The sequence below is a fragment of the Periplaneta americana genome, chromosome 14 (assembly GCF_040183065.1).
Source record: "Periplaneta americana isolate PAMFEO1 chromosome 14, P.americana_PAMFEO1_priV1, whole genome shotgun sequence".
In the NCBI taxonomy this organism is placed as follows: Eukaryota; Metazoa; Arthropoda; class Insecta; order Blattodea; family Blattidae; genus Periplaneta; species Periplaneta americana.
The window spans coordinates 154993216-155020999 of NC_091130.1; the positions used below are offsets into that span (position 1 = coordinate 154993216).

At 36.1% G+C, this 27784-nt stretch overlaps 1 protein-coding gene across 2 annotated transcripts; it reads left to right on the forward strand.

Moving 5' to 3' along the window:
* The first annotated feature begins 82 nt into the window (after positions 1-82).
* LOC138713887 (zinc finger protein 76-like) lies at positions 83-27155 on the forward strand. 2 transcript variants are annotated; one of them, XM_069846393.1, is made up of 10 exons: positions 83-162; positions 5355-5473; positions 12339-12611; positions 13888-14028; positions 15734-16002; positions 18137-18338; positions 19680-19888; positions 21411-21671; positions 24129-24257; positions 26949-27155. In XM_069846393.1, exons 2-10 carry the CDS (start codon positions 5407-5409, stop codon positions 27036-27038), a joined length of 1641 nt encoding a protein of 546 aa, XP_069702494.1. In that variant the 5' UTR covers positions 83-162; positions 5355-5406; the 3' UTR covers positions 27039-27155. The 2 variants fall into 2 exon arrangements, with proteins under 2 accessions (XP_069702494.1, XP_069702495.1); XM_069846394.1 differs by lacking the exon at positions 83-162 and adding an exon at positions 207-1329.
* The last annotated feature ends 629 nt before the right edge of the window (positions 27156-27784 follow it).

The following is a 27784-nucleotide window of genomic DNA, read 5'->3' on the forward strand; positions in this document are numbered from 1 at the left end:
ATAGTATTTTGAAGTTTAAATTAATTAATTACAACTAATTAAACACTATTAAAATTCTGATTCTCTCACTTAATATTTTAATATGAAACATATATTATTGTCTAAGTGTTGGTAATGAAGACTGTCCATTTTGTTCCAACGCGTTGGATGGTGGGTGAAAATGTGAGTTCATGGGTAATTTCCCAAGATTCTTTATAACACTTTGAGCATGATGTCTCAGATAGGCATTAACATAACGTGACTTATGTTTATATTCTCTACTCTCGAGCATACATGCATTTTATGTTACATAGAGACACATGGAATTCATAAACATAACAATGATGTCGGATTGAGGTTTTCGCATTCTTTCGATTATCCGAGTCTCAAATAAGTCACTTTCATTTTAATTGTGCTGATTAAATTTTGTTAATGCTTATCTGTCATATATAATTTACATAGTGAAATGTATAAATTCAAAATTTTGCCTTCAAACATTTGTTATTGATGATTGATTTTCTTCCGCATATTGATGTTTGGTATTCATAGGTACAAATCGTCCCTTTAAATGAAGTACGTTACGATCAGACGTTTTCGTAATTTTGTAACAAGATAATGTAAAACTTTATGCACACTACGTTCTTAATAGAAATAATAAGTTAGGACATCGAAAACAGTGACCATGAATAACCTAATTGTGATGATGTTTTTTGGTTAAATAGGTATTCCGACTCAGATTTATCTAGTAGGCCTACTGCATGTACAAAATTGTATTATGTGAATTTGTAATTAGACCTACAGAAGTAATGTTAATGACTATTGGCCTATGAAAATGTTGCAAAATTATGGCTCGAAAAAATAGGGTAAATATGTCCACAATGATAGTTTTCATAATTATGTGTGCATGGAAATTTATAAATCAGGCAGTAGGTATCTAACATCCTTCTTATTCTACTATTTCAAGATTAAATATTTGCACAAGTTCATGTATGATTACATTAGATGAATAATAGATTATAGTGTAGAGAACTACTGGCGGATCGTACATAGTGCGTATTTATACGTATTTACCCTCCCTTCCCCCCCAAGTACTATCAATATTTATTTCATCCACTCAACAATATAAATTACAGAGTAGAGAATAATGATAATAACAGTGCAGCCATCATTAATTCACATATCATCATCCATACAATAGCCTGGGTTAAGTTTATGGTGCACCGTGCTGTACTTGTACAAGAGAGCGGCTATTCGGCTATCCAATTATTCACAAGAACAGGAATGGCAAGCACAATTAGCCTTCGGGTTCCTCCTCAGTACAAGAAGGAAAGAAAAAAATGTATAATAATGGTAATTTAAACTCCATAATTAATTTGCTTGGCTCATTAAGGATAACTTTGGCCTGACAGGGATTACATATTTGAATTTTTATATCTCTCACAAAATACTGGCAGGAGCTGCCATCTACATAGTACAGTTGACCCTACTAAGACATATCACATTTTGTGAGAGATATAAAAATTCAAATATATATTCTCTATTGGGCCAATGTTACCCTCTTTGATGATATGTTAAATTAACTTTTCTGAGATATTTAAATATTAAGGTGGTAGGATCACTTATAAATTGAAATTGGAGATAGAATGATGGATTAACAGAACGAAGTTCAATGAATATAATATTTTTCTTGACATCATGAATGAGCTGGAGATGCAGACCTCATAAATAGGCAGCGCTTAATCACCACACATATGTAATGAAATTTCACTCTCACCTATTCCTAATCCCCATCCCAACATTCAGCAAAGTAAGATATTATCAGCATTCAGGAATGCAGACATACTTACTCATCCCAATGTAAAATTCCTTTAAATTTCTGCTCTTAGTGACAAGCTACGAACTAGTCAAAACACTTCACATGAAGTCCAAAAAACTTCTTTTTTTTTTTTAAAGAAGTCAAATCACGAGCACAATCAAAACAATCCACAATTCCTTTGATGTTACATCATTATCTCTGTAGTGTTAAATTGTCTTCGTTTTGAAAGAGCCGGAAAAATGAAACATCAATTCATATCAGCCCAAGTGGGATTTGAACCCATGCCAAACACAGCCTCGGTTCCTATGTCCCACTTGTTACTCTGAGACTGCACTGATTCATGACTGCTAAGACTTTGATCACCCTTGCCTGGGTTTGAACCTGCTTACCTGAGATTCAATGGCTAGCAAGACTACCAGTGCAACTGAGATAAGTTAGACTTCACAGCAAAGAGCACGGGTATAGCTAAACTAGTTTGAAAACCACATGCCAAGCAAAAACCATGAGGTAACTTTGTGGACATACCATGCAAGAACTAATCAAACTGTAGAGTCGAAAAGCTAAAGGAGCTAAGCGCCAAAATCAGAAAAATTGTGATTTTCATATCTAAAAAGCTATAGGCCACACCTGCGCCAATGCAGTGCTAAATGAGCTATGCTTCCATCTCTTTCCTATTGTTTTCGGCGGACGTCACAGGATGCCAATGGTTGTATGAGGAGAACCACTGGAATTCATAGCAGAGCTATTTGCATTTAGCCAAGAAGCTTGGATGTAGCTATTATACACTGATTCTATAAAATTCTATAGGGTATTCGGACCTTAAATTGATGTACAGCAAAGAATGGAAAATATTCGTCTAATTCCTTCTCAGAAATTTCACCATAAGTGCTATCCTTTTCTAATCTAGCGAGGTTGCCACATTTCTGTAAAATATATAGTAATCGCTTAAAAAACATAAACATATAGTTACGTAGAGAATTTGAAGCTGCATCTGTTGGCATTAATTAAACATGTCTTACGAAGTAATTAAGGGTTAAAATGTCATTATAATGAAAATTTACCCCAAATACAAAATCTTCACGACACGAAACATATCACGTCACAACTCCTATATTAAATCCATTAGAAACTTTCCTTTTTACTCTTGGTAAAGAAACATTCACTCTCCACGTACGTAAGTTTAAATCTACATTTGAATGATAAGAAAATGCAGAATGTCTCTTTCTTTATAGTCATAGTTAGAAATTTTTACACGAAAAAGTCAGCCAGCAGAAAATTTTTTTCGGCGTTGTCTATACATGGGGTCAAAGCGGTAGAAATGTCCTTCGAAGATGGAAGTTATTTTTAAAACGAACTCCGAGTCTGTAGCTCATTTAGTTCCAGATTTATGATTTAGGAAAGGGTGGATATGTGTTCTGTTTCATTTTGACGTGCCGAGAGAAATCTTACAGCTATTGTACAATATACACACATTCGGATTTTGTCTCATGGAGATCATGGAGTTATATACATCTCAATCTTGAAACGGTCACGTGCATTGACGATTATAAGTAATTTTATAGTGTGATATATCCAATTAATTACAAGGAGAGAGAGAGAGAGTGGAGGGGGTTGTGTGTGTTTTTTTTTTAATGGATCTGGTTGCAAGGATTCTCACAGCCGCTGAAGAGGTGCGCTAATCACTTGGCATATATTAGAGCGTATGCGATAGTCTATGATGCGTCGCTGTACAGTTTGTAGAGATCATAGCTGTCAACATTTTGAACAGCTGCTTTAAACGAAGTGAAGAGTACACACTATACTGTACAATGAAGTATTTAACAAACAAGTATGCGTTTTGTTGTAAAGTTTGTTTCATTACTCATGTAATTTTTGTATTATTTGTATTACAGTTTACGATATTACAGTACCTACTTCAGAACTTAGTTGATTATTTTTAATTTTTCCTTTAATCTATCAGAACCCATCTTATCACCGTCCAAAGGACATGCAACAAGTAAACACATCAACAACACACTGCTCAGTAATAAGTCACCAGAAGCCGTAGGTTCCTTATACCAAAACACTCAGTCACCATCCCTGAACAACCTGTGAAAGTTTGTCAGTAGAGTTCTGGTTCATCCTGTATAGCACCTTTTGGCATGAAGAACTAAAGGAGCATCCCTCTTTGCAGGGATAATACACAAAGGAGTTCAGTTGGAAGCCTAAAGATATTCAGTCTTCTTCAGATTTATTTTCAATCCCCACTTCCTGCACATTGTCATTAAATGATAGCACTAACATTTGAACTTGAAACAGTAAATGAATATAACAGAAAGAGACAATTAATATTAGGTACCCTCCACAAAACTGGCTTACGTGCTGTCTCTTCTCACTTTATAGATCTCTTGGATATGGAACAACAAGTTTAATGGTGAAATCATTGCAATAAGTGAAAGTCTCAGGAATCTTCTATGCCACATCATTAAATTAAAGAATGCAGTTATATTGTCAGACTCCAAAGCAGCTATTCTATCAATCGTCTCTAAACACACACCTTCATCTCAAACAGCAGAAATAACTAAAATGCTCTCTCAACTAATAACACTCAATAAAAGAATTGTATTCCAATGGATGCCATCCCATTGTGGAATCCTGGGAAACGAGAATGCGGATGCTTTAGCAAAGAAGGGCAGCACTGCTACTTACAGACCTGTTACTAAATCTACGTATTCCTCTGTGAAGAGATTTATTAAATCTACATACTTAGACTTCAACAAACAAAATTTGATAACACAATCTCAAGGGAAAAAATGGAACTCTCGATTTACCAGGAAAATCGTCTGTAGCTGCATTTAGATTGGCAACAGGCCATGATTGTTTGGCCAAACACCTGCATAGAATTGGAATATATCAGTCCCCTAACTGTCCATTGTGCAACTCAAACCAAGAAATGGATTCGGAACACCTCAAAATCTGTGCTTCAGTGGCTGGCCATGATAATATCTTTGAAAAATATTCGAGTGCAAGAGGTCAAATGACTTTGTCAAATGCCTGACATTAGAAAACAACAACATAAGAGAAAGATAGAAAAGGTCAATGAAAAAAATAGGATAAGTAATAAAATATGATAATGTCTAAGAAATTGAGATTTTAGTGAATATTAGTTACAAACAGAAAAAGGGGGCTTGAAATTAGTATATAATATTAGATATATTAGGATTACTGAACAAATATAGAATAGCAAAGAAAATGTAGGATAATATTGAATGGGAGATTAGACAGAGTAATAAAAAGATACAAAGTGTAAATTAGAGTTTTTTGTGGAGATGTGAACTGCAAATAATGTGTTAATGGTGGCACCAGACACGAGAAATGTGTTTACAGTAAGCATTTACAGTTATAACTTGAAAAAATTGTATGATATGGAAATTGATTTAAATTGGCTTTATTATTTTTCTTGATTATGATTTTTATTATATACGAAATAATCCTGTAACGATATAGGCCTTGACAGTCATTACAACGAAAATATAATTTGTGATTCTGCATCATAATGATACGTTTTTTATGTTTAGAGCTGCAATATGACCATTACATCTGACTGACACATCTCGATATTGTAAGAAGTAATGGCTGCAGTTCCTGGCATTGAAGAGAGCACCATATTGCAAGAGAGCACTGTGACTACAGATCTTGGTAAGATACTTACAAAAAGTTAATGTACGTATAATTTACTTAAACATTTCTTATAAAGGCTTCTTTTCCACTCAACCAGTATAAAAACAATAGCAACAGAAATACAGGAACAATATATAATTAATAATAATAATAATAATATAATAATAATCATAATAATAATAATTATCAGCCAAGGGTCAACGTGATCAAGGATGAGAATGGTGACTTGCTTGCAGACTCTCCATCAATCCTAAACAGATGGAAAAATTACTTTGCGAACTACTAAATGTACATAGGCCAAATAGAAATGATCGGGACGAAATTGAAATACAAACTGCAGAGCCATTTATCCCCTAACCCATGCTTTCAGAAGTCGAAATTGCGATAGAAAATCTGAAAAAGTACAAGTCTCCAGGTATCGATCAAATTCCAGCAGAATTAATACAAGAGGGTGGAAGTGCATTATATAGCGAAATTTATAAACTTGTACTTGCTATTTGGGAAAAGGAAATTGTACCAGAACAATGGAAGGAGTCCATAATTGTACCTATTTTTAAAAAGTGGGACAAAACCAACTGTGGTAACTTTCGAGGAATATCACTTTTGTTGACATCGTACAAAATATTGTCCAATATTCTTTTGAGAAGATTAACTCCGTACGTAAATGAAATTATTGGGGATCATCAGTGCGGTTTTCGGTGTAATAGATCGACTATTGATCAGATTTTTTGTATTCGACAGATAATGGAGAAAAAATGGGAGTATAAGGGTACAGTACATCAGTTATTCATAGATTTCAAAAAGGCATATGATTCGGTTAAGAGGGAAGTATTATATGATTTCTTATTGAATTTGGTATTCCCAAGAAACTAGTTCGATTAATTAAAATGTGTCTCAGTGAAACATACGGCAGAGTCCGTATAGGTCAGTTTCTATCTGATGCTTTTCCAATTCACTGCGGGCTAAAGCAGGGAGATGCACTATCACCTTTACTTTTTAACTTCGCTCTAGAATATACCATTAGGAAAGTTCAGGATAACAGGCAAGGTTTGGAATTGAACGGGTTACATCAGCTTCTTGTCTATGCGGATGACGTGAATGTGTTAGGAGAAAATACACAAACGATTAGGGAAAACACGGAAATTTTACTTGAAGCAAGTAAAGTTTGGAAGTAAATCCCGAAAAGACAAAGTATATGATTATGTCTCGTGACCAGAATATTGTACGAAATGGAAATATAAAAATTGGAGATTTATCCTTCGAAGAGATGGAAAAATTCAAATATCTTGGAGCAAAAGTAACAAATATAAATGACACTCGGGAGGAAATTAAACGCAGAATAAATATGGGAAATGCGTGTTATTATTCGGTTGAGAAGCTCTTATCATCCAGTCTGCTGTCCAAAAATCTGAAAGTTAGAATTTATAAAACAGTTATTTTACTGGTTCTTCTGTATGGTTGTGAAACTTGGACTCTCACTCTGAGAGAGGAACATAGGTTAAGGGTGTTTGAGAATAAGGTGCTTAGGAAAATATTTGGGGCTAAGCGGGATGAAGTTACAGGAGAATGGAGAAAGTTACACAACGCAGAACTGCACGCATTGTATTCTTCACCTGACATAATTAGGAACATTAAATCCAGACGTTTGAGATGGGCAGGGCACATAGCACGTATGGGCGAATCCAGAAATGCATATAGAGTGTTAGTTAGGAGACCGGAGGGAAAAAGACCTTTAGGAAGGCCGAGACGTAGATGGGAGGATAATATTAAAATGGATTTGAGGGAGGTGGGATATGATGGTAGAGACTGGATTAATCTTGCACAGGATAGGGACCGATGGCGGGCTTATGTGAGGGCGGCAATGAACCTTCGGGTTCCTTAAAAGCCACATGTAAGTAAGTAATAATAATAATAGTAGCGGTAGGGTTGGAAGTAAATCCCGAAAAGACTAAGTATATGATTACCAGTATGTCTCATGACCAGAATATTGTACGAAATGGAAATATAAAAGTTGGAGATTTATCCTTCGAAGAGGTGGAAAAATTCAAATATCTTGGAGCAACAGTAACAGATATAAATGACACTCAGGAGGAAATCAAACGCAGAATAAATATGGGAAATGCCTGTTATTATTCGGTTGAGAAGCTTTTGTCATCTAGTCTGCTGTCAAAAAATCTGAAAGTTAGAATTTATAAAACAGTTATATTACCGGTTGTTCTGTATGGCTGTGAAACTGGGTCTCTCACTTTGAGAGAGGAACAGAGATTAAGAGTGTTTGAGAATAAGGTTCTTAGGAAAATATTTGGGGCTAAGAGGGATAAGGTTACAGGAGAATAGAATAAGTTACACAACGCAGAGCTGCACACATTGTATTCTTCACCTGACATATTTAGGAACACTAAATCCAGACATTTGAGATGGGCAGGGCATGTAGCACGTATGGGCGAATCCAGAAATGCATATAGAATGTTAGTTGGGAGGCCGGGGGGAAAAAGACCTTTGGGGAGGCTGAGACGTAGATGGGAAGATAATATTAAAATGGATTTGAGGGAGGTGGGATATGATGGTAGAGACTGGATTAATCTTGCACAGGATAGGGACCGATGGCGGGCTTATGTGAGGGCGGCAATGAACCTTCGGGTTCCTTAAAAGCCATATGTAAGTAATAATAATAATAGCGGTAGGGTTGGAAGTAAATCCCGAAAAGACTGAGTATATGATTACCAGTATGTCTCATGACCAGAATATTGTACGAAATGGAACTATAAAAGTTGGAGATTTATCCTTCGAAGAGGTGGAAAAATTCAAATATCTTGGAGCAACAGTAACAGATATAAATGACACTCAGGAGGAAATCAAACGCAGAATAAATATGGGAAATGCCTGTTATTATTCGGTTGAGAAGCTTTTGTCATCTAGTCTGCTGTCAAAAAATCTGAAAGTTAGAATTTATAAAACAGTTATATTACCGGTTGTTCTGTATGGCTGTGAAACTGGGTCTCTCACTTTGAGAGAGGAACAGAGATTAAGAGTGTTTGAGAATAAGGTTCTTAGGAAAATATTTGGGGCTAAGAGTGATAAGGTTACAGGAGAATAGAAAAAGTTACACAACGCAGAGCTGCACACATTGTATTCTTCACCTGACATATTTAGGAACACTAAATCCAGACATTTGAGATGGGCAGGGCATGTAGCACGTATGGGCGAATCCAGAAATGCATATAGAATGTTAGTTGGGAGGCCGGGGGGAAAAAGACCTTTGGGGAGGCTGAGACGTAGATGGGAAGATAATATTAAAATGGATTTGAGAGAGGTGGGATATGATGGTAGAGACTGGATTAATCTTCGCTCAGGATAGGGACCAATCGCGGGCTTATGTGAGGGCGGCAATGAACCTCCGGGTTCCTTAAAAGCCAGTAAGTAATAATAATAATAATAGTAATAATAATAATGAGCAAAATGAAGACAAGTTTAGTTACATGTAATTCTAAGACTCAAACAAATTACAGTAATGTGAATCAAAGTAATTGTTAAAATAATAAAGAAGATGCATATATTAAAAATAAAAATCATATATTACAAAAAATTATATTTTAGGAAAGCTCACAGTCTGAGCAGTCTATTTGACAACCCGGTTTTGAAATTAGTAATGTCTGACAGTCCCTTAAGGTATGAGGTATGGAGTTCCAATGACGAGAAACTGAAATGGTGAATGATGAAGAGTATCGGGAAGTGTTATGATGAGGTAAGGTATACTCAATGTGCCGGTGATCTGAGAGCGAATATTTAGGTTATGGCTGGAGCATAAATACACAAGACGAGACGACAGATGACTTGGGGCTGAGGTGCACAGAATTTGAAATAGATGAGAAAGACAGTGTAAAGTTCTAAGATCGTTGAGCCGGAGCCAAGATAAGGATTGAACACTTTGTGATTTGTTCGAGAATTCGGTACTTAAGTCAGTAAACAGCATGTCACAATAGTCAAGTGCGACATTACGAATGTTTGAACTAATGTCTGTTTCAGTGGCGTGGGAAAAAAATGCTTGAACCGGCTTAATGAGTGACTAGACGAGCAGATTTGTTTACAAGTGTGTCTTACTTGATAATTGCAATTTAATTCGTTATCAAAATATCTATATGTTATAATATATAATTTATATATATATATATATATAATTTGAAGTGGTAATGGAAATTACGGAAAAACGGCTGAACGGATTTTAATAAATGACCCCTCATTTTGAAGCTTGGAACTCAAAGTTTTTCAGAAAAATAGTAGTTTTCAGTGAAATGTCAAATTTCCAACATAATTTTCCTATTTTCCAAAATCCATCTGTCGTCAGTTTTGAGAACTAGTTAATTGCATTTCGGAATAAAACAAAACACACACTACAGTAAACAATATTACACGAAGGCCATGATCTCCAAGAATGCTGATATATTTAGAGCTCAAATTAAATTGGTTATTAAAAACTTAACTTACTAAAAATAATTTACAGGTTCGATTCTGTGGTGTGTAATTTTCTGGGTACAGCTGTGTATTGGATATTAAAAACTACAAAACTTGAGGTGGTTTGATGACATTATTACCATTAGAAATGAAATATTATTGTAGTTAATGCCATGATGTGACTATTTTTCATTAATTATACATATTAATGCTATATTGATGATATGAAAGTGAAACTTTTGTGGTTATTTAAGTAGATGTAGAGAACAACTTAAATTAGATTTTGATTTCTATATTTTACTGAGTGGCGGCTATATAGTATATATAGTATATGTTACTGAAAGCTATAAAACTTACGTAAGATAATAATACACTCAGGGACAAAAAAAACCGGACACTTCTTTATTTGCTTGTATTTTGTTGGCAATTATTTCAAAATGAAACAAAACCCATTTAAACACAATAATGTTTCATTTAGCACTTTATACGACAACATTTGAAAAAAAGAATCTCTGATGAGAAAATTTACAAAAAATTACAAAGGGCGTATAACTATGGCATCGTTTGGTCTAACTGTTTTTTTCATTTTATGGTGCCTTAAACATTAAAAACTCTTTTTAGTAACGGATATTACCCCCTCTGGCTTGAATAACTGCATCCATACGTCTTGGCATGCTCTCAATTTGGTTAGCAATGTCTTCTTGAGGAATAAGTTCCCATTCTTCGCCAAGTGCTCGCCTCAACTCTTGTAACGATTTTGGTCTCGGTCGTCTATTCTTAACACGCCGTCCCAGCACATGACCCACACGTGTTCAATTAGGTTCATGTCTGGACTCCTTGCTGGCCATGGAAGAACATGGATTCCCACTTCTTGGAGATAATCTCCGACCGCATGGGCAATATGCGGCCGTGCATTATCATGCATTAAAACAAAATTATCGCCTACAAATTGGCCAAATGGCACAACATGATCAGCCAAACATTCATTTATATACCTATCAGCTGTTAGTCTTCCATTTTCAACAAAAACCAACTCTGTACGAGCATCCGTACACACTCCTGCCCAAACCATCACTCCACCACCTCCATACGGCACATTTTCGGAAATGCAACACTGTGAAAATCGTTCTCCCCTCCTTCTCCAAACTCTTTCACGTCCATCAGGTGAGCACAGATTGAAACGGGACTCATCGGTGAACAGAACACAGATCCACTGTCCATTTCTCCAATCCCTGTGATCATTTGCAAAACGCAGTCGTTCAACTCGATGCATCCTGAGAAGTCTGGGACCAGTTGCAGGTCTACTTGATATCAGTCCACTTGCTTTCAACCTCCTTCTAACTGTTTTGGCAGAAATTGGGCGTCCATGCATGTTAACAAATTGCTGGGCTACACTAGTAGCTGGCAGGTTGCGCTCCCTAAGAACTCTCAACACCATATATCTGTCTTCATTTGGATTTGTAGCTCTTGGACGACCCAAACCTGGTCTTCTGGTATATTCTAGGTTCTCTCTATACCGTTTAATGGCATCATGGGTTGTGCTTCTAGCCATATTCATAACATTTGCAATGTAACGTACACTGTGTCCATCATCGTAAAGGGCTACAGCTCGAGCCACATCTTCAGGTCGCATCTTGTTGTAAGACAAATGTTACAACCCCACTTAAACTCAGAAAATGTAAAAATAAAGAAATAACGAATGATGACGATAATGAAGCACAAAATGGTTGAGACAAAATTGTTATAGCTGAGACTCCGAAAGCAAAATTGGAATATTTGGTTGTAATGACTTGTTTATAAAACAAAAAACAATCAACAATGTATACACGTCTCCATAACAACAGATGGCTACCATAATATTGTATGAGAAGATAATGTTTTGCAAAATACCAGCAAATATTAAAGTGTCCGGTTTTTTTTGTCCCTGAGTGTATTATTAAAAATCAAATATTTTTATAGTCATTAATCAAGTGGGGTTGGGTCTTTTTCATATATTTAATGGCGGTGTAGTGTAGATATTTATATGCGTGGTTCTCTTCAGTATTGGCTCGAGAGAGAGTATCTTTCATTATTATGGAAGCAAATAACTTTCAGAATGTCTGGTATTCATTGAAAATAAATCTGAAAAATGTTTATTTGAACGTCTAATGAACTTAGTTTGCAACATTTGCTGCACAAGCCACTAGTATTCCTAGATTTTTAACGATAGGTGAGTAAAGAATTTCAGTATTATTAAGCGTAATGGCCGGAATTTGACTATCATTCAAAATGTTCGGCAGTCTTTTGGCTCTGATGGATCTTAGCTGCATTAAGTCTAAGTCCGAGTCTGCTGGCCCATTTCGAGACTAAAATGATGCACGGTAAGCCTAGTGTAATTGCATAATGTTGCAGCATTTTAAATGTTTGTTCTCTCTCTTTTTTTTTTTTCCAGTTACATCTTCTAAAACTGAACCAGTATCAGAGGCGCAATTTGAGGTTCTGGACTGCTTGACAGAACCACTCACTGTTTTGGTGACATCGGGCACTCCTAAGGACGAAGCAGACATAACCGACCAACAACTGCAAGTTACTGATGCTGGCCAGAGCCTTATTGTCGATACCACAACAAATTCTGTAACTTTCAACAGCAGCACGACTCTCACAGCGGTCACATTAGCAGATGGCACCCAGGCCTTCGTGGCACAGGACATCAAACTAGACCCAGGTAGCTGCCAGTTATTTTAGCCAAACAATCCTTCTTCTTCTTGCTATCATGCATTAGGCCTAGTGATCTGTTATGGTCTCACTCTATCGTTTCAGCAGACGGCCAAAAGATCTTTTCTAAAGGACAGTAGTTTATTATTAGGCCTGGTATTCTTGTAGGTGGAATTCTGGGTACATGAGATTTCCGTTTCTCTGTATAATTTTGAATTTTCCCTAAAATAGGATTAATTTTTAATTCTTTAAAAATATATATGCATTTTTCCTTGTTTAATTTAGTATAGCCTGCAATTCTTATGGCTTTTAGAAAACCTGGAGGTTCATTGCCTACCATTGGTTCCTATCCTGAACAATATTAATCCAGTCTCTATCATATCAGTCAGAGCTGAAAGGAACTAAATCAAAATATGCAGTTTTTGGTTTATGTTATATAAAACACTATTAAAGTTGGAACATAACTTGTAGACAAACATTATGCAACAAAAACTTGTAGACAAATATTATTGTAATAGTATCCAAATTGTTATTTTGATAAAAGTACATTCAAATCGCAAATACATAAAAATAAATTTTTCAATCTTTGTTTCCTCGAAACATAACTTTTGCTTATGACTAGGTATCCATTGAAATGTTATTTCCTTTTGGAGTTGGCTCTCTTCTGACAAAGGAAAAATTTTACAGTCTGTACAAAAGAAACCAAATGACCTGAAAATGTACAAAAACTTGCCCAGACATGTTCCAACATTTTTAACAAGGGCCAGAACAGGTCACATTGTCACTCAATTGTACCTACACCGATTTCACATTTCTGATAATCCTACTTGTCTGTGGTGTAATAATCATGATGAAGATCTGGAACACATTCTTCTATACTGTCCATCTGTAAACCATAAAAGAAGTAAATTAAACTCATCAATACCGGTTGCAGAAGACACAGCCCTGCAGTATATATTGACTACACCCCAACTCTGGCTACTAGCAACAGGCATCTATAATGAACACCGATCAAAATACCCCTCATTTCTCGTGAAAAACAACAACTGAATAGACTACAGTGGACTATAGTGGACTTTATGTTGTCAGCAAACAGCTGGATACATTAAGAAGATTGATTGATTGAACTTTTGCTCATGGGGCCTTTTTTCAGCTACGGCCTCAATTACTTACTTATTTAGATTAGCACCAGATAGTTTACTTTGTGACTAATTGATCATAATAATCAGACTGATGATTGATCGACATTATTCCTAATGTGTTATGATTCTATTTTTATTTTTCAGATGGGCTGGAAGCAGAGGCGTTGCAACTAGAAGATGGAAGTACTTTACTAATACAGGAACTCCCCAAATTCTTGGATGGACAGACAATTCAGTTAGAGGATGGCACAACCGCTTTTGTGCATCCCAATCTTAAAGCTGGAGGTAATCCAAACTCTGATGAACAGACACAATTATCTGCATTTATGTTACGCATCTGATCAGCTAAGAAGAGCAGCAAAAAATAAGTAAATGAAAATTGAATACCTTACAAAATTAGTGCAAATCTCTGTAGTCTCATTTTCTTTTTCTACTTCTTAATCTTCCTGGCATACATTATGACCTAGAAGTCTCTTACAGCATCTTATATCAGTCTTTCTAAGGACAGTGTAATTTAGATTTTTGTGTGAAATTCTAGACTCATCAGTCTGATGCACATGTTTTCCCCATTAATTTCCATATTTGTCTACATAGCCAAAAATGGTGCAACTTATAATCAATTCCTGAATAATGTCTTCATAGACTGTTAAATGCTAAGAACTTTAATTTTATTTGCTATAAGTATTAAGGGCTAACGAAACTATAAACCACAGATGCTCAGTTCAGAGAGGGGGCATTTTTATTTATATTTTTGTGTTATATAAAACAGTTAAAACACAAAACAAAATGTGAGATGCTGGTGATCGATTATAATTGCGTGAAATGTTTATGTTGTTCGTGATTGTTATTGTGAACATGGCTGGTATTGTAAGAATGTTTGGAGTTTGAAATAAAATTTTGATATTTCTTTTCATTTTTATCTTCGTACTCCCCACATTTAAATTTAACAAGGCAGAGCCTTCTCGTTAACTACTTCATAATCCCTTTTTCATTGCATGAGGCCTAGTCTGCAGACAACAATGCAATTGATAGTCGAAACGATTAAACATGAATATGACGCCAGTGAGTTGTTTGAAATTGTAATGAATAATAATATGTAATTACAGGGAATTGGATTAATTTTGAAATTAATACCACAGTTAAGTACTTTAGAATAATTAGACTATGTTAAATTAACAATTTCTGTCTATAGTTTTATACTCCCTGCATTTCTTAATCATTTTCATTTGTGTACGAATAATAATTTTTATTACATTTAAGTTGAATGTTTTATTAACTTTAACGCATTAAAAAACTAATTCATTGTGATGTTACATTCATTTGTTTTCCCTTTATATTTTATCCTAGCTGGCTGGATTCGAAACTAATTTATTTTAAACACATCACAAGTTCAGTCATCCAAGGTCTACTGCAATTAATGAGTCACCATATTAACAAAAAGTGTGACCAGATTTCTTGAATGTGAAATGCATAAATGTTTCACATTAAAACATAAACACACAAAACAAATAGGTCTAGTCTCTCTCTCTCTCTCTCTCTCTGTTGCTTCGCCCCCCTCTCTCTCTCTCTATCTCCTTTCTTCTGCCTCTGTCTTGCCTCAAATTAGCTTCAAATATTTGCGTTTAATGGAAATCACACTATGCTTAATCCTTTCCGAGTCCTTCCGCATCATCCTCAATGGGTATCACTGTTACCATGCTAGCTGCAAATTCTAACCTGAGCAAGGACAATGGAGTTTAATGGGCAGTGAAATACTTAGCGTTTTATTAATTTGTTTGTATGTTTATGTATTTAATCTAATGCTTTAGACATATTGAACATTATCTGCCATTTGTCTTCTGGCTTCCTATATAATTGTCCATTTGTCTCAAAAATAGCATTTCACTTGTTTGCACTTCGTTTAAGTCTCTTGCTGACCTGATCCATAATGTGAAATAACTTGCTAAAAGAATTTTGTACTAGATATTAATTTTTGTCTTTGTTGTAACAGATAGTTACCAACCTGTAGAACTAGAAGATGGCTCCACAGCCTACATTGCTTTAAATGGGTCCGTGTTGGATGCACTGAGTCTCGAGGGCTTTGCTACGCTGGGTAGTGACTCTCAGGATGGACTCAAAGTATCATCTGAATCACCTGCTAATGCAAGTGTTGGAGTTGAAGAGGAGGAAAATGAGCTTAGTGTTCGAGATCGTGCGAAAAGTTTCATGTGTCCTCATGAAGGCTGTGGGAAGCTGTACACCACTTTACATCACCTCAAGGTAGGACTGGACCATTCTTTGTTACATATAACTCGTTTACCAATAATGTGAAGTGCGGCCTCACCAAAAGGTATATTGCTTAAAGACAAATACAGTCTATAATAGTACATTATGCAACGAGCCTATAATGGTAGTAATTAAGACGCGAGTATGTTTGTTTATGAAACTAGCGCAAGCGAGTTTCATAATTTTCATACGAGCATCTTAATTACCATTATAGGCTAGTTTCATACGACTTTTTATGCTCGACCATATTTCTAACTTGAAATTATTCATAAGTATTCATGTTATGGTTATGTAAGTGAGGAGCGGAACTGACCTGAATTGTGAGATGTGCGCAGACGCGAAAGTATTGATTTTTTCCGAGGCACGAATGTCATTGACCTTGATATACTCTAGAGAATAACATGAACATTAGGCTTGATATAACCTGGAAATTGATTTAGAATTGAAAAACGAGATGACAAATTGAATTTATTTGAATATTATTTACAATTAACACTAATTATTATAGTAACAGAACATAATCTTCTGCGACAGTATTGGATTTCCAGCCTCCGTGACTTTTCGCTAATTGTCTTTCGATTGCATATCCGAGATTAATCGATACTGGCGGGTTTATAACGGTACAAAGGTGATTTGTCATTGGCTGAACAACTGAATGTAATGAATAGGTGTACTTTAATGAGGTGCATTAAAGGGCTACGACCAGGTGTATAATTACTACATTTCGGCATGGTCGAGCATAAAAGATAGTAAGAGTGGCCTCTGTTTATTATTTCTGGTTAGTCTATTATAGTAGAAGTTGTTGGCCTGGTGGCACAGTCGGTAAAGTGCTGGCCTTCTGTGCCCAAGGTTGCAGGTCCAAACCCAGTCCAGGTCGATGGCATTTAAGACTCATGGCAGTAGATTTATTGGCGTGTAAAAGAACTCCTGAGAGACAAAATTCCGGCATACCAGCAGTTGCGAGTGTCGTTAAATAAAACATAATTTAATTTTATAGTAGAAATTATAAAATCCTACCCATATACGAGGCGCGTCCATAAAGTAACTTTCCCACTCGTCCCACAGCTAGCAAACCATATGTTGCGCGAAGCGACTGCGTGTACATGATAGAGTAATGTCCTGACATGGCGCATGCGCTAGCGGAACTTCCTGAGTGCTCTCAGTAGCTTCGTTGCATTGGTTGAAGATGGACGTTCCTATTCCAGCTCCCGTCGTGTGAAGTGCGGTCAGTGATAAAATTTTTGAATGCACAGGGCATAGCGCCGATTGAGATTGATCGTCAGCTGTGCCAGGTCTATGGGCAAGCAGATGGTGCATTGCTACGCAAGGTCATCTGTGATGATAGTTGGCCTCCCACTGCACTCCTCGTCATGCACATTTTGGCATCCTGCTGAAAATTATCTACAGCAGCAACGTACCATCTGCTTGCCCATAGACCTGGCACAGCTGACGATCAGTTTCAATCGACGCTATGCCCTGTGCATTCAAAAACTTTATCACTGATCGCACTTCACGCGGCGGGAGCTGGAATAGGAGCGTCCATCTTCAACCGATGCAACGAAGCTACTGAGAGCACTCGGGAAGTTCTGCTAGCGCATGCGCCATGCCAGGACATTACTCTATCATGTACACGCAGTCGCTTCGCGCAACATATGGTTTGCTAGCTGCGGGATGAGTGGGAAAGTTACTTTATGGACGAGCCTCGTAATTTATGATGTAAGTTTTATAAGAAACCAGAACAGATTAAAGTTTCTACAATTACTCTTAGTTAGTCACTGAAAATTAAAAGAAAGGAAAATTTCAAGATGACGTTTATACTTTATTTTAGCAAACGGGAAAGATAACTTTAAAGAAGACACAATTCTGAATCATGTTCACTTTCAGCTAAGAAAACTTACACGACAGATGACTAGAGACAATCCCGGTCACCCAGTCTTACATAATAAAACATTATTTAGGTGTTCTTTTAGAGAAAATGCCTTAGCAAGATGAAAATTGATCACAGATAGGCCTGTATTCAGACATTAAACAATTAGAATGTTTATAATGTAACTTATAGGAAGCATGTTGGCAATGAATATAAAATAAATTTCAATTATATGTATGCATATGATGGATTAATTTTCAGGTCCATGAACGTGCCCATACTGGTGATCGTCCATTCCGCTGCACTGAGTCTGGTTGTGACAAAGCATTTGCGACTGGTTATGGAAGAAAGGCACATGTTCGTACACACACGGGAGAAAAGCCCTATAAATGCCCTGAAGAAACGTGTGGCAAAAGCTTCAAGACATCGGGTGATCTTCAAAAGCATGTTCGCACACATACTGGTATGGCTATCTTTCTAGTAAGCTCATTTTCGTGATACAAAATCAAGGGAATGGAAGTACAGTAGTATGCAGTGGTGTTTTCAGGCTGCATCAGCAGCTATGACTATTTGCACCCACAAGAGAAAAGACAGAGTGATCAATATCATTAATGAATCAGAAAAATTTGATAGTTTATTTTTTATGTATAAATCATGATTGGTGAGCTAGGTAGTACCTTGCCTGTGGATCACAAGTACAAAGCTGGTGAAGTATGATGCAAGGGAGGTGAAGCTGAAGGTCCAGGTCACACGAAGTTTGTGCCATATAAAATACTTTTTTGTGTTTAAATATTTATAACTTTTGTTCTTTTAAAATACTTTTTTGTGTTTAAATATTTATAACATTTTTATTCTTTTAAAATACTTTTTTGTGTTTAAATATTTATAACATTTTTATTCTTTTAAAATACTTTTTTGTGTTTAAATATTTATAACTTTTGTTCTTTTAAAATACTTTTTTGTGTTTAAATATTTATAACTTTTGTTCTTTTAAAATATTTTTTTGTGTTTAAATATTTATAACTTTTGTTCTTTTAAAATACTTTTTTGTGTTTTTATAACTTTTGTTCTTTTAAAATACTTTTCTGTGTTTAAATATTTATAACTTTTGTTCTTTTAAAATACTTTTTTGTGTTTAAATATTTATAACTTTTGTTCTTTTAAAATACTTTTATGTGTTTTTCTGTGTTTAAATATTTATAACTTTTGTTCTTTTAAAATACTTTTTTGTGTTTAAATATTTATAACATTTTTATTCTTTTAAAATACTATTTTGTGTTTTTATAACTTTTGTTCTTTTAAAATACTTTTCTGTGTTTAAATATTTATAACTTTTTTTCTTTTAAAATACTTTTTTGTGTTTAAATATTTATAACTTTTGTTCTTTTAAAATACGTTTTTGTGTTTAAATATTTATAACTTTTGTTCTTTTAAAATACTTTTATGTGTTTAAATATTTATAACTTTTGTTCTTTTAAAATACTTTTTTGTGTTTAAATATTTGTAACTTTTGTTCTTTTAAAATACTTTTTTGTGTTTAAATATTTATAACTTTTGTTCTTTTAAAATACTTTTTTGTGTTTAAATATTTATAACTTGTCAAATGACAACCTGGTAGCAGTGGATAAAAAAAATATAACTTTTGTTCTTTTAATACAAGTGCAGTATCACTCTTTCACAATAACATGTTGCTAGAATGATTTTCACTTCAGACCCAATCATCCAGATTTCTGTATATCCGAATCATGCCAATCCCCAGTTAGGCCCCATAATTGATGTTCTGCTGTATTTTACATATTTGCAGGTGAACGCCCATTCCGCTGTCCTATTCCCGGTTGTGGACGATCTTTCACAACTTCTAACATTCGGAAAGTTCATGTTCGCACACATACAGGAGAGCGCCCATATGTGTGTCCTGAGGAGGGCTGTGACAGAGCTTTTGCCTCAGCTACGAATTATAAGAACCACCTCCGTATTCACAGCGGTGAGAAGCCTTACGTCTGCACTGTGCAGGTAGGTTGTAGCCAGCTGTTGCATACCTTGTAATTTCTCATTATCCAAAGTACTGTACACGTTACTCATCATTGAATCAGTTTCAGTTTCCTGGGGAAGATGATATGATGCCGTAAGTTCCTGTTGCTACTAAACTGATGATAGATTATTGTGAATTTTGTAAAATGATAAAGTTACAGCGTAAACAGGAGTACCTCGAGAAAATTGACTCAGATACTGTCCTTATTCACCACAAATTACGAATAGACTCACCATAATTCGAACTTGGATCTCAGCAGAAAATTATAATAATTGTTAAATACTTCCTTTATTCATCCCTTTGGTCTTTCTTTCTTTCTGTATAACTTTGTGTATTAAATAACACATTATACGCTTCTGGCACATTACCTTGTGCTTATTAACATCTGTGCTTAAGATAGGATTCGAACCACGACTATAACCTCCATACAAGTTAAAACTGTGTCATGTCTCTTTCATACACAGTCAAAGTAATGAACGTGTTGTTATTATTATTATTATTATTATTAGTAGTAGTATTATTACGAGTATTATTATTATTAAGGCATCCCGCCTAGGACTCGCCTTACGGAATGTGCACTGGTTCGATTCCTCATGGGGGAAGAAATTTCCTCATGAAATTTCGGCCAGTGCACGGGACCGGTGCCCACCCAGCATCGAGATGCACTTGGGGAGCTACGATAGGTAGCGAAATCCGGTTGCGAATACCAGCTATAACGGCTGGGGGGATCATCGTGCTAACAACACGATACCTCCATTCTGGTTGGATGATCGTCCACCTCTGCTTCAGCATGTGGGCGTGAGTCCAGCAGCCAGCTGGTCGGTCTAGGCCCTTCATGGGTGTAGCACCACGGATTATAATATTATATTATTATTATTATTATTATTATTATTATTATTATTATTATTATTATCATTATCATCATCATCATCATCATCATCATCATCATCCATCAGTATTGTTGTTGTTGTTTTGTTAAGGTACCAAAATGATTTAAGTACATTTGTTAAGGTACCAAAATGATTTAAGTACAGTCTAATAATTAATTTGATTCCTCAGATATCCCATCCCCAGAAGCTAATACATATAAACTTGCGTGTATTGTGCAGTGTAGTGTCCTTTAAATTCTCAGAGACCGAAGAGCAGTTTCAATGGTATTAGCATAATATATCTCCAATTCAGGAAACTGGAACAGGAGATGTAAAGAAAATTTTCTTTCTTGTCACACAATCTACACATGAGGTTATTTGATCTCAATGACTTCTAGATGTGTTTTCAGACGACAGTAACCAAACGGTATTTCCATCACCATAGTATGTCTCCCTCTACAAGATAATAGAAGGAATTTATTTAATTCATATCACAGGCCTGTCACACACTTGGTGCTTCACTCCAAGTCTTTCAGAATGCTTTAAGTAATTTTCCTTTAGGACTCACAAAAGGCTGGGAATTAAAATTAGTCAAGATATGCGTTATGTAATGTAATCTTCGCTTTCTTTGCAGGGATGTGGGAAGCGATTCACCGAATACTCGTCGCTGTACAAGCACCACATGGTGCACTCCCAGCAGAAGCCCTACTACTGTTCAGTGTGCGCTCGTCACTACCGCCAGGCTTCCACTCTGACAATGCACAAGCGCACAGCACACGGGATCGTCGAGGCAGATGACGGCACTGAAATAGTGCTTGGAGAGACAGTTTTTGCTCTTGCAAATGCCACGTCCAGTTCTGCTTCAAATAAGAGACTCAAATCTCTAGGCTCAAATGTAAGTTACAGTAATCACTTCAGTCAATATTTATCAACGAGTCTTGACACAATCAGAATACAGTTTAGGCCTACTTGTTGTTATAGTTTTAATGTTAGAATATTTATCATATATTTTCATAACACAGAATTCAGCTTCCAAACAACGAAATTATTTAAGTATTATTTATTTATTGGTTTTTAATGCTGAGCATATGACAACTAAGTTGTTGGCACTTCTCAACTTATCTAATATCCATTTCCAATTTTTCCATCTTATATTAGTTACACAAAGGGACTTCAGATCAAGTATATTTTCTCTGAATAGACATGTTCCCAGAAACCTTCACAGTCATAATCAGGTAATTTCTGCTATGGAGATGTTAAGCATAAACTAGTGCTGGATCTGGACATAACATTTCACCTTTGCTTATCTCATTCATAAACAAAGGAATCTCCTACATGTAATGTGTCCACACCTGTGGAGTAACGGTCAGCGCATCTGGCTGCGAAAGCAGGTGGCCTGGGTTCGAATCCCGGTCAGGGCAAGTTACCTGGTTGAGGTCATTTCCGGGGTTTTCCCTCAATCCAATACGAGCAAATGCTAGGTAACTTTCGGTGCTGGACCCCGGACTCATTTCACCGGCATTATCACCTTCATTTCATTCAGACGCTAAATAACCTAGATGTTGATACAGCGTTGTAAAATAACCAAATAAAATAAAAATAAAATACATGTAATGTATCTGCTACATGAGGTTAACAGCTTTATTTCCTCATCTTGTGGAGTCTGCACTTATAAATTTTTCTGTCTAAACATTATCACCTTCCACTGGCTTTGAACCTGAGATATTTGAGTCCAAAAGCAAGCATGGTAGCCAGTAGTTCAAAGAGGGCGACATATAGCTAAAAATATGATATCAAACTTTCAGTTGTCAAAACTAAATATCCATTTACCTTGTTATTTGACGTGACTATCCCACACTATCACAAAAATTAAGTTTCTTATCTTAATCACACCTTATCTTAATCGCCTTGTGGTAAGAACGAATAACTGTTTTCATAACTTGTGATGGTTGCAAGTGTGAGATTAAGTTTGGCAGAATATGGATTTAACTATTCGTAATTGAGGGGCTGGGTGCAAGAAGGGCATTTTAGAGGCTGTGTCCTTTTTGAGTAACATGCTTTACTGTGTTCTCTGATCTGTTATGCACATGATCACCAAGTTGTAGTTCAATACTGTGATCACAGAGGTCAGGAGTAACCAAAATATAAAGGCGTGCATAGGTAACATTATTACGGTTTGAATTTCCAACATCAATTTTCTCAAAACTTACATTTGAGAGAAGTGCCTTTCTTGCACCCAGCCCCTCAATTGAACTTAAACTTTGAATATCTCCGAAATTATTTCATGTGGACTAGTCATGTGTAGTTTAAAATCCTTATTTGTAAACTTATACTTCGAACCAAATTGGTTCGACCTTTAGAATAATAATGAAATAAATATTTAAATAATAAATAATAATTAAATAATAATGAAAAGGTAAAAAAAAAGGTAAAGGTATCCCCGTAACATGCCATGAAGGCACTTGGGGAGCATGGAGGTAGAGCCCCATGCTTTCCATGACCTCGGCACTAGAATGAGGTGGTGTGGTCGGCACCACGCTCTGACCGCCTTTTACCCCCGGGAAAGACCCGGTACTCAATTTTATAGAAGGCTGAGTGAACCTTGGGGCCGTTCTGAAAGTTTGGCAACGAGAAAAAATCCTGTCACCACCTGGGATCGAACCCCGGACCTTCCAGTCCGTAGCCAGCTGCTCTACCAACTGAGCTACCCGGCCGCCAAATAATAATGAAAAACTGTACAAAATTTTAAGTACCGGTAAATTGAACTATTGGTTTTTGAGATATTGAGTTTAAAAGTGATAGCCTTCGAATAAAGACTCTAAGGGCCCTACTGCTTCAAATTACAAACACAAACAATTTATCAATAGAGCTATAGGGCCGTATTCATAGACATTTTTAGCACGGGCTTCCGGTGGATGATCAGTGTTTTTCGTATTCATAAATCAGTGTTAGCGATATGGTATGGTTTGAATTCTGTACTAGTAACCGGTGGATAGCCGGGGCTAGCTTAGTACGCTCGTAGCACGTGCTGCGAAATGTCTATGAATAGCACCCTGAAAGTTAAGTATGTACTACAGAACCCACCTGCCTTACTGTATGGAGCCTTTAAATTGATTCAACATTTTTAACTATAAAGATAATGATGAACTTGACTGACTGACCAATTAATGGATGGAGAGATGAAAATCAACCAACCCAACAAAACAACTGACTAACCAGCCAAACGATCAGCTGTTTGATACACTTTTTACCAACTGTCCAAATAACAAACAAACTTTCCTAAATCTATGAAAATTTAGAAAAGAAAGTACAAACATATAATTTAATTGTCATGGAAATGATATAATTGCAGCTTCTGGGACTGAAGGATGGTAACACATTGGTGGCACTCCAGACTTCAGACAGTTCCACACAATTGGAGAATGTACAAGAAGGGCAGTTTCTGGTAGTAACAGATTCGTCCCAGCTGGCTGCTTTGCAGGTATGAGTGATATAAGAACCAATATTATTTGTTATAGCTTACACTTTGTTTTCTTACACTGTAATTAAGCCATCCAAGCATAGAGTGCATGTAGGGGGTTACCTGGATTGTCTTGAGAGGTAAGTTGGACGCACCTGCCTGGTCTAAATAGTATGGTTTCATTTATAAAGGAGCGAGCTAGGAAGAGCATCCATTGAAAGTGTTGTGATTGTCTACGTGAGGTACATTTTATTATATACCGGTCTCTAGCAGAAGTCGTAGAAATAATGTTGCCAACATTTGATGGAGACTTCCAAACCTGTACTAAAAGCGCTGGCATTAGAAGCTGTGAACAATAGATACCCACCAGAAGAATGGTTACATATCTACACAGATGGGTCTACTATCGATAACAACTCAGGATCAGAAATTAACGTGTGCGTTATTCTCATTTTATCAACCAGCAGGACATCATACAACAAATTTTGATGCGGAAATAATGGCTATTCATATCTCACTCCAACACCTACTGTACAGAATAGATAAATTTCAAAATGCTGTCATTCTCTCTGATTCTAAAGCAGCATTATATGCAATAAATTCATATAAAATGATGTCAATCCAAATTAAAGAATGTCACAAAATGATCCAACTTCAAAAACTACAAAAAAGAATTCAATTGCAATGGATACCTGCACATTGCGGAATTGCTGGAAATGAAACTGCTGACTTTCTTGCCAAAAAAGGATCCAGTTTAATTCAGAATACAAATACAAGCCTACCTTTTACATCCATCAAAAAACTAATTAAAAATAAATATAAAATCAAGCAAAACCAAGCACTATGTACCAAAGCCAAAGATAAAAAATGGAGCATTTTAATTAAAAAACCAGAAATTATTCCAGAAATCCCACGTAAATCTGCAGTAGCAAAATTCAGGCTGCTTACAGAACACTATTATTTGGCCAAACACTTGAATAAAATAGGAATTTACACAAATCCAAATTGCCCTCTATGCAACAAAGAAGAAGAAATGACTGAAGATCATCTACAAACCTGTGAAGTTCTACCTGATGGATCCACCACAGAGAAATATTGGAGAGCAAGAACGCTAATGGCTTCGTTGCCAAAGCCCAGCATTAGATAACAACAACAACAACATTTGATGGAGGGAAATCTCGCCTTATGATATTTAATTATCCCCTCATTTAACCCATTCTAACCTTGTCATAATTCTCGTCTCCAGGGTTTAGGTCCACGGAAAAATACTCGTTTCTATTTACACACATCTTAATTGTACTATCGGTCCAGGGAAAAAAAAACTCGTCTTTATTTACTGTAGACTGTTTGAAAAATAAAAAAATTATGGTTTATTTAATGATGCTAGCAACTGCAGAGGTTATATCAGCGTCGCCGGTGTGCCAGAATTTTTGTCCTGCAGGAGTTCTTTTATATGCCAGTAAATCTACTGACATGAGCCTGTCGCATTTAAACACACTTAAATGCCGTCGACCTCAGCCGGGATCGAACCCGCAACCTCGAGCATAGAAGGCCAGCACTATACCAACCACGCTACCGAGGGCGACGACTGTTTGGAAGGAAATATATATATGGTGAATATTGCCTGCCAGACTGTAGTGCTCGTTGTGATACACAAGAACATGGATGCAATCCACTGGAGCCCAAGGAAGGCAGGCTAGTCATCAGTTACAGATTCCCAAATCAACTGTTCATGACGTTTTTCATACACGACTCAAACTACGTGCATACAAGCTATAGCTTCTTCACCGCATTTAGCTGAATGATACACGATGAAGACAAAATTTTACGACTGAAATTCTGCAATGCATTGACGAAAACCCTTCATATCTTGAGGAAGTGGTATTCAATGATGAAGCTACATTCCATCTCTGCGGTAAAGTTAACCGCCATAACTACTGCATATGAGGTTCCAAGAACCCTCATGATGTAGTGAAACACCAGAGAGACACGGAAAAAGTTAAAGTTTGGATGAGGTTAATGCACAGTGTAATTATTGGTCCATTCTTCTTCTTGGATCAACATTTCAACAAGATGCTGCTCCACCACATTATCACCAGTTTCCTTCATAGAAATTTTCCTCGTCGTTGGATTGGAAGAGGTGGACCCAAAGCATGGCCACCAAGGTCTCCTGATCTGACTCCGTTGGATTTCTTTGCCTGGGGTTTCATCAATGATTTTGTGTATCAACAACATCCAATCCAAAATTTGTTATAATTGAGACAACGCATCAGGTTAGCAATTGACCACATAATGCCTCGAATGTTGCAAAACAATTGGAGGGAATTGGAATATCGTTTGGACATTTGCAGAGCAACAGGAGATGCTCACATTGAGGTATACTGAACTGAATGTAAAATTTGGAGAGTTTTATATAACATTAAAACAAATTTTCAGTTAATTACTCTCATGATTAAGTCAGATTTTTGTTTTATTTAATTATTCCTCTAGCGCGGATGCGGAGTATATAAAACATCATTAACAAAATTTGAAGTAATTTCAATGACCCTTGGATTTTTTACAGCAACATGAAGCTTTAAAATGCAGTTGTCTCAAAACTTTAAATTTTGAGTTGTTTCTTTTTTTAACTACCCACCCATCGATATGCTCTATGGGTGAACTTATCAGATCCTCAGAATTGTCTTACAGGGTCTTTTTGTTGTGATGTTTCAGCAACTGGGAGTAACAACACAGGTTGGTGAGGCAGAAGACATAGAGATGGCTGAAGATGAGTCTTCTGATGGTAGTGCAATACCAGCTTAAAGCTCTTTCAGTTGTAGGACAGAGGACAGTAAGTGTAACTGTGAGGTGCAAGTTATGAGTATTTAAGTGAGATCTATTTATAAGTGTAAATAAAGGCTTGTGACTTTGTATCCTAAAGTTGAACCATTTGTGTTGCTTTAAATGTCAGGAATCCGAAATAGTTAAAATGTGCCAAACTTGCTGTGAGTGAAACAAAGTGAGGAGTACGTTTTGCTTTTAGAATGTGTTTGTGCTCCAACCGTCCTGCAAAATTTGGACACGAGATCTTGTCGGCTGATAATAGTCTACTACCATTTTTTTTTAACAATTACACTGTTTTTGGGTTTAAGTGCAATAAAGGAAGTGCTCATTATATGATAGATATTGAAAAAAACCTGGAAGACCAAGTCTGCACATATGCAGATATATTCATTCATGGGTTTGCAGTGAAAGAAATACAAGAGGGTTTAAATAATTTTCCTCGTTGCTTATACAGTTACAGTCTTACTAATAAAAACTCTATATACAGACGTTTAACTGTCTTATACTTATACAATGAGTAGCTCGTTTATACGTCTTGTGTAAATTCCTTACTAATAATCACTACATACATCGTGTATAACAGTATAACTGTTACACAGCTACGTCATAGTTTCGTCATGACTTCGTTACGAAAGATAATAGAATATCTGAGATTCTCTATTGCATCCGGCAGAGCGCTCTAGTGTGGCGTGTTAAGTATCAATAGTTTTTTTTTTTTTTTTATC

Bases quoted from the DNA above. Each gene is read 5' to 3' on its own strand.
- LOC138713887 (XM_069846393.1), top strand. From the start codon at position 5,407: ATGGCTGCAGTTCCTGGCATTGAAGAGAGCACCATATTGCAAGAGAGC. The intron at 5,474-12,338 runs GTAAGATACTTA...TTTTTTTTCCAG, and splicing joins CACTGTGACTACAGATCTTG to TTACATCTTCTAAAACTGAA. The intron at 21,672-24,128 runs GTAAGTTACAGT...ATATAATTGCAG, and splicing joins TCAAATCTCTAGGCTCAAAT to CTTCTGGGACTGAAGGATGG.